General features: G+C 39.7%; 1 protein-coding gene across 1 annotated transcript in view; it reads left to right on the top strand.

Annotated features, from left to right (window-relative positions):
• Positions 1-6902, top strand: part of LOC134449763 (carcinoembryonic antigen-related cell adhesion molecule 20-like) — a 15279-nt gene extending 8377 nt beyond the window's left edge. The window contains exon 3 of the mRNA XM_063199872.1: positions 6835-6902. Coding sequence (XP_063055942.1) covers positions 6835-6902 — 68 coding nt within the window. The remainder of the gene's footprint in view (positions 1-6834) is intronic.
• Positions 6903-7625: the final 723 nt, after the last annotated feature.

The raw sequence follows: 7625 nt of genomic DNA, 5'->3' as shown, positions 1-7625 counted from the left end.
GTCAATGCGCCCTTTTGGCTACTGGCTGACGCCGACCCAACCCATGCAACTCTCCACTAATCAGCTGCGCTTTGGTTAATCAGCTGCAGCTCGCAATTGGATGCTGACATTTGGCGCGCTTTATTTAAACTACCGAATTTGTTTTCTTGTCATTGCTTTTTGCTGCTTGTTTTGCTCCCAGAACCTCCCCTGCTCCACCAGACTAATCATTGTCAAACATCGCACCATCTTATGAAGCGTGCAACCTGGGCGTCACCCTGGATTCCATTGTATCATTCATTACATTACATGACATTACACTTAGCTGATGCTTTTGTTTATCCAAAGCGACTTACAATTGTTAACAGGGTACTTGTTACAGTCCCTGGAGCAATGTAGAGTTAGGTACCTTGGTCAAGGGCACTTCAGCCATGGATGGATGTGTAGGGAGAGGTAAGGGTTGGATTTGAACCTGCAACCCTCTGATCTAAAGACCACACTCCTAACCATTAAACCAAAGCTGCCCCATTCCATGTTCACATCAAGAGCGTCGCCAAGTCTGCCTTCTAACACCTAAGGAACATCTCAAGACTGAGAGTCTTCCCTCTCCATCACTGACACAGAGACACTCATTCACACATTCATCACTTCCAGTTTTGATTATTTCAATACAATCCTGTCAGGCCTACCTACGTCTATATGGACAGACTGCACTATGCCCAGAATTCTGCTACAGGCAGAAGGACCTATAAGCACATGTCTTCCATCCTCAAACAAATTCACTGGCCACCCATCAAATCCCACACAGCTTATAAAGTCCTCCTACTCCCCTCCTCACCTCTCGCTATGGTCTGGTGCCCCACTACCTTTCTGAACTTCTCCCCCACACCCCTCTGAGGTCCCTGTGGTCACGGACAGCTGGCCAACCCTTGCAGCAGACCCAAGACCTTTGGTGACAGAGCTTTTAGTATTGTTGCCCATTATTTCTAGAGTAATTCATATTACAGGTCATTCTTATTACAGTTCATTCTTTACTAAACTGTGATTTTGCTTATACTTTGACAAGAACAATGGGCAATTTCTGCAGTATAATGCGTAAGTAGTACAATGCCGTGTCATGAAGGTCACATACTTCAAATACCAGAAGAAAAAGGATACTGTGTGGAGATCCTGTAATGAGAGCTGAAGTCAACTTACCCTTTTTTCATCATGTATATGACACCTCCTGCAGCTCCACCTGCTGCTAGTAGGAGTAGTACTATTACTATGGCAGCTATGGCCCCTGGAGACAGCCCTTTCGAACCATTGGAGCCTTGTGCTGTAAGAACAGAGGCATGAAAACATGAAAGACTGAAACGTGAAGGCATGAAAGCTTGATATTTAAAAAGTAACTCCATGCATGGAAAGCCAGTGCTATTTTTCATTGTGACCACTTGGCACGACAGAAAAATTAATTTCCCCCATGCATTTATGCCATCACGCACATGAGCTGGGGGAAGGCATTAGATCAACCCCTATTGGCAGCAGTGCAAGGGACAATATCATGTTCTGAATACTTCACTTGAAGAATCCATGGACTCTTATTAATTTGCTGTTTATGTTAATTATTTGCACACAGATGTTTTGCGCTGAATGCCCTTCTTCAGCACGTACTGATGATTGCATCTGGTGGTAGAGGTGCCCTAGGACAGGGGTTCCCAAACTATAACATGCCAAGGCCCCACATATACCGGTAGATTCAAGACAACGCCCCCATGCAAAAAAAAAAAGCCTGCCATAGACTAATAATCTCATATCCAGTTCTGCTTGTAGGTTTAAACCCCTAGATATCTAAATTGGGGCTCTGAAAGAATGTGCAGCCATATTCAAGCTGAAGCTAAAGCTGTGCACAGACTTTCTTACGCATCAGTTTTCTGGGTTTTTTTGTGGGGGTTTTTGCTCACATCAAATTCCAAAATCCTGGATTTGGCCCTGGTCTATGATTCATCTGAATCCATAGAGGTAATAACTAGTCTTCATTCCACACATAGTTGCCAGTGATCAAACAAATCCACCAATTGATAAACAAATGTTTCTACAAATGATTATGATAAACCTAGCAAAAATAACAACAGCACAACAATAATAATTATAGCAATGATGATATACTCTATATAATAACAACAACAACAGCAACAATGATAGTAACAACAACAATAATAATAGGCTAATAATAATAATTATTAATATTATGATATTAGTAACAGCAACAAAATTATTATTATTATTATTATTATTATTATTATTATTATGATTATTATTAGGTTACCGATAATCTTTAAAAACTTACAAACCACAGTCAATGTTGCAGAGGCCTCTACACTACTGATGGGGTTGCTGACTTGGCACGTGTACTCTCCTGTGTCCTTGTTCAGTACTGGGCTGATGGACACTGTTCTGTTGTTTTCACTGATGGTGACTCTGTCTGGTTCAGGAGACAGAGTTCCTCCATCTTTAAGCCATTTCCTGGTAGTAATGAAGCCCTGTGCCTCACAGGTTAAGATCACAGAACTTTTATTTGCTACTGGGGGATCAGGGCTTCCAGAGATTGTAATGACAGGATTAGATACCTTTTCTGTGAGAAGTGTAAAACAAGGAAACAAGGATAAGTGCAGCTTTCCGCCCACCCCCAAAGTATGCATGGTTTTCAGTACAAAAATGCATTTTCATGTACAGTATATGTTATCATGTGTACATCAGAATCGTTTTATATGCTTTGTAAATTAAGTTGTACTGTATAACGCAATCACACGAGAGCGCAACGTTCGAGTGACAGCAGCTTCCAAACAATCAGAGGCTGAGTCCAATCATGAAAACACGCCTTGTCACCAGGGGCTACCGTTTGGTTACATCAAAGATTTTATTAGTTCTAACGCATTACAGTATTAAAGGAGCATAACAAAGAATTCAGAGCGAAAAGACAATGTTTTCCTAAACAATGTCATTTAGAATAAATCTGAGCAAGTGGATAGAACTGCCAGCTGACAAGGCAATGGTTCTTGTCATACACTGTGCTGTGCTCCAATGGGACACCTAGCCATGTAGCATTTTGGAATTCTTGTCTGCACGTGCAGCTAACTGTTTGTCAGCACGAGAAATGTATACGTAGGTGCCAGACTTGATGCAAATGCAGTTCTGGGGTTCTACGTTGCCAGTAAAAAGGCAAAATAAGTGTAATGAAAATCTGTGTCGGTCAGGCCCCAAAGTGTAATGACCCTATAGGCTACATTAGAACTAAATAATTTCTTTTTTCAGACCTGGCTTGCATGGTCTTTGAAAATACTTGTAGGCAATGAATTTGGCTTGGAATTGACTCATGGTCTGCAAATGAATAACATAATAAAACACAAAGAGACAATATAACTTGGACTGCTAAAATTAAACTAACACTGATTAAGGAAATCAGGCCACAGTAGTCCCTAGTATCAAGACACTGTTATGTAACTTCAAATAGTTTAGCATTGCATAAAATAGGCTATAGTCAGACACAATACGTTCAGACTGACGGTGGACCGTTTAGGCCTACTGTACATGTATAGGAGTAGGTAGGCCTACAGCTAAAATAGGCCTATATTATTTTGGTAAAACAAAGAGAGCAAGGTTGCCTTTTTTCAGGATTGTTGTCAATTACACAATTTGTTGGTACCCTTAATAACAGCCTACAAGCACCAATGGCATATGAAATGCACTTTTTCTGTATATTTCCTGTGCACTATGCTAGTGATGTTGGCTAGATTATGTCCTCGATTGTAAGTTGCTTTGGTTAAAAAGTGTCTGCCAAATGCAATGTAATGCAGACATCCCAAGTCTCCCTGAAGTTCAGGGAGTCTCCCTGATAGGCTATTGATAGTGGCTCCCTCATGCCCGTGAGTCAGATAAAACCTCCCTGATTTTAGTCTATGCAAGTTAGCAGGCTTTAAACATTTTTTTAGCAATGCAGGGCAGAGAAAGATATAACTCGTGCGGCATGCGTGGAATACTTCAAATAGATTGCGCGGGCCCACTTCATAGTAGGAAGCCCTGCAAAAGTCCCAGGAAAAATAGTAGGCATGTGTTCTATACAGACTGGACAATAGAAAGGACATGAATATACAAATGTTTTAACACTAATGACGTTTTGTTGGTCGGGGGTGTCGAGGCTCGATAAGCATCTCCCTGAAATGAGTTTTTGTAACTTGGGATGTCTGCTAATGTAATGTAAAAATGCCTGTGATTTGTATACAGAATTACATTTCTATGGAAGCTCATTAGTGATTGTACAAACCACTTAGCAGATATGAAAAAAGAACATACCAAATACTTCCAGTGTGGTTGCTGATCTGCTTTCTACACCACCAATCTGAATGGTCAGAGTGTACTCCCCAGTGTCACTGAGAGTCAGGTCCCTGAGCTGCAGTGTAGCTGTAGTTCCATCCACAGAGGCTCTGTCACGATAACTACCATATATGAGCACATTCCCAGCAATGGCATTGCATATTAGTATAGATCCAAAATTCCAGCTGAATCCATCAAATGGTACAGATGGTGGGTTGATGAGTCTGAACTCAACACTTCCTCCTACTGCTCCATTCAGAGGTCCAGTTATTTGATGATTTTGACACAAACACAATCCTGAATAATTTGTGAAAGTGAAATGTTTTAAATGTAATGTAATGTTGGAGCACAAGACTTAACTAGATTTGTCTGTATGATGGTGTATAATAAAAAAACATCTTTTCATATAAACCATATAACTCTCATAGCCTACATCTTTAAATAGGTTATCCCATTACAAAGATATACAAATAAGTTTCATGGTTTTAACATAGGTTCATGGCTCTCACCAACTGCTGTTAGCATCCACACCGTGAAGAAAACCTGTGAATCCATTTAACCTGAAGAGATTAGACCATGAGCTGTGCTGACAAGACTGATATGAAACTTCATGCTGTACTTTACTCCCAAAGACACAACAATGTAGAAAGGAGGAAATGGAAATGGGAAGGGATTTACTGACGCTCTGTTTGATTACGGTAGACTAAAATATATCTAATGTAGGGCTAGCGTGATTAAAGCTATAACACTGCCAGTGAAAGGGTGTAAGCCAGTGAAAGTATTTTAGGCCAAAAATGTTTTTTTGTCCACACAACTTGACGGTTGTCATAGAGGTGTACAAGAACACAGATCTTAACTTCCCCCTGGTGACCACAAAAAGGAACTGCAATTATAAATCCCAAGATAAAAAGAACATATGGTTTCCTGCTAACAGCAATGAGTAAACCCGTTATTCCCCAGTGGAAAGCTTCATATCATTCTTTTCAACACAACAGCTCATTGCAGCAACAAAATATATGTGTCCAACTGATAGAGCCATTAAAGTAATATTATTGTTTTGACTTTTGTCATATCCCAAAATAAAAGGGCTATGCACATGCCAAAATCATCAAATAACTGGACCTCTGAATGGAGCAGTAGGAGGAAGTGTTGAGTTCAGACTCATCAACCCACCATCTACTGCCCCTGATATTTTCGTCTGGAGTTTTGGATCTACACAGATATGCGCTGCCATTTCTGGTACCGTGGCCATATCTTCTAGTTATCGTGACAGAGCCTCTGTGGATGGAACCACAGCTACACTGGAGCTCAGGGCCCTAACTGTCAGTGACTCTGGGGAGTACACTCTGACCATTGTCATCAGTGATGTAGAAACAATCCACAGACGACACTGTCAGTATTTGGAAGGTAGTTTTTCATTGCCTCTGCTGTGCAGTTTTTACATTTTGGTACAGGACAAGCAGATGTCATTTAGGTTTGTTTTGTGAGAGTTAGTGCAACAATACATTCACATTCATATTCCAGAAAAAATAAAGAAACGTTATTGATTTGTGACATAGCCATGAATCTCAAACCTTGTAAAACCTAGAGTCAATCTTATTCATTTTAAAGATGCATCAAATGATATTGACAGACACAAACAAAGAGTACAATCCTGTCTTTGTGAATGAGTACAATTTTATGATGCTTTAATGAGTTAATGAAAAGCAACTGTTTGTAGGCCTACTGCAAAAATTACAGTAGACAATTAATTATCAGCATGGTCAGCAGCAAACTATAGAGAAAACTGATCAATGAAACACTGGAACATGTCCAACAGCTGTGTTTCACAGTACATCTAGGGTGTTACGTAAACACATAAAGACCCTTAACCAATATTTTGAATAGTAGATACTGTATTACAGGTGGAATGAGCAGAGCTCATATTTTTTATGTAGGCCTAATGAAAAAGCATATTTGTTGTAAATTCCTCTTCAAACATTGTGACCATCACAGTTATGTTTATTCCCTTCTTTTTAAATGTCCATAGAAAGGGTATCTGATCCTGCCATTACAATCTCTGGTAGTCCTGATCCCCTGGTAGCAGGTAAAAGTTCTGTGAGCTTAACCTGTGAGGCCAAGGGCAACATCACTACCAGGAAGTGGATGAAGAATGGAGGAACTCTGTCTCCAGAACCAGACAGAGTCACCATCAGTGAAGACAACAGAACAGTGTCCATCAGCCCAGTACAGAAAGAAGACACAGGAGAGTACAAGTGCCAAGTCAGCAACCCCATCAGTAATGTAGAGGCCTCTAAAACACTGACTGTGAACTGTAAGTTCAAATTTATTTATTGTTGTTGGTAGTGGTGGGTGTTGGTGGTGGTGGTAGTGTTTCTGCTATTGGTGTGTGTACCTATAATTATTTAATATCATATAATTTGTTATATGCTGTTTTTGTCACACATTTTGACACTGGCAACTATAATGAAACCTATTTTAACAATGGCCTGTATATTTCAGATGGACCAGAAGCTGTTATCATTAAGGGAGAAGACCATGAAGGAGCAGCAGAGTTTAAAGAGCAGTAGAGTTTGGTCAAAAGATCCATTTGACTTGCTCAGAGTCTGAACCTGGCAGTCCCTACACCAGCAATAATAAATAATAATAATAAAAAAGAAAATTACATTGATTTAGTTTTTCTTGTTTGTTCATGCGCTTAATAAATGTAGCCTACTACAGTAATAACGATGCAGTATACGGTAGGTATGTATACAGTAAAACGCATCTAATATATTGTGTCCTGCAAATTACAGTATGTTTTAATTAATTAACAAGGGACATTATTTCCAACATTCAAAAACACATGATTTGCTTCTCACCAAAGCATTTCTCAGAATCAGAATATCTTTTCCAAACTCATACAGTACATTATTTCTTTACATTTCCAATTTGAATTGGTCTGTTTGAAGTAGTTGTAATGTAAAGTACAAAAGCTGTCAGCAATGGTCACAGGGGTCTCATTGTTATACAGCTCCCACTTAAGCATGGTCACTCACTTCTACAAGATACCTTCAAGAAGCACAAGTTGCATTTTACAAGCAGTATTTTCAAACCATAATTATGCTGTGCAAGACTCTGTAATATGTGACATAATTTTGCTTTGTTGTGATATGAATGAGGACCCATCAATGCCAAATACTTAATCACAGTTTTCAAGAGGCCTATGCATATCAAACAAGGCTGATGAGCACTCATGAAATCACCATTGGACCCTCATCATTTCAATGGTTAACCTAGACTTGTTATGGGAA

Source organism: Engraulis encrasicolus, chromosome 5 (assembly GCF_034702125.1).
Source record: "Engraulis encrasicolus isolate BLACKSEA-1 chromosome 5, IST_EnEncr_1.0, whole genome shotgun sequence".
Taxonomy (NCBI): Eukaryota; Metazoa; Chordata; class Actinopteri; order Clupeiformes; family Engraulidae; genus Engraulis; species Engraulis encrasicolus.
Note: the sequence above shows the minus strand (reverse complement) of the source record. Positions and strands in the feature narration are given on the sequence as shown.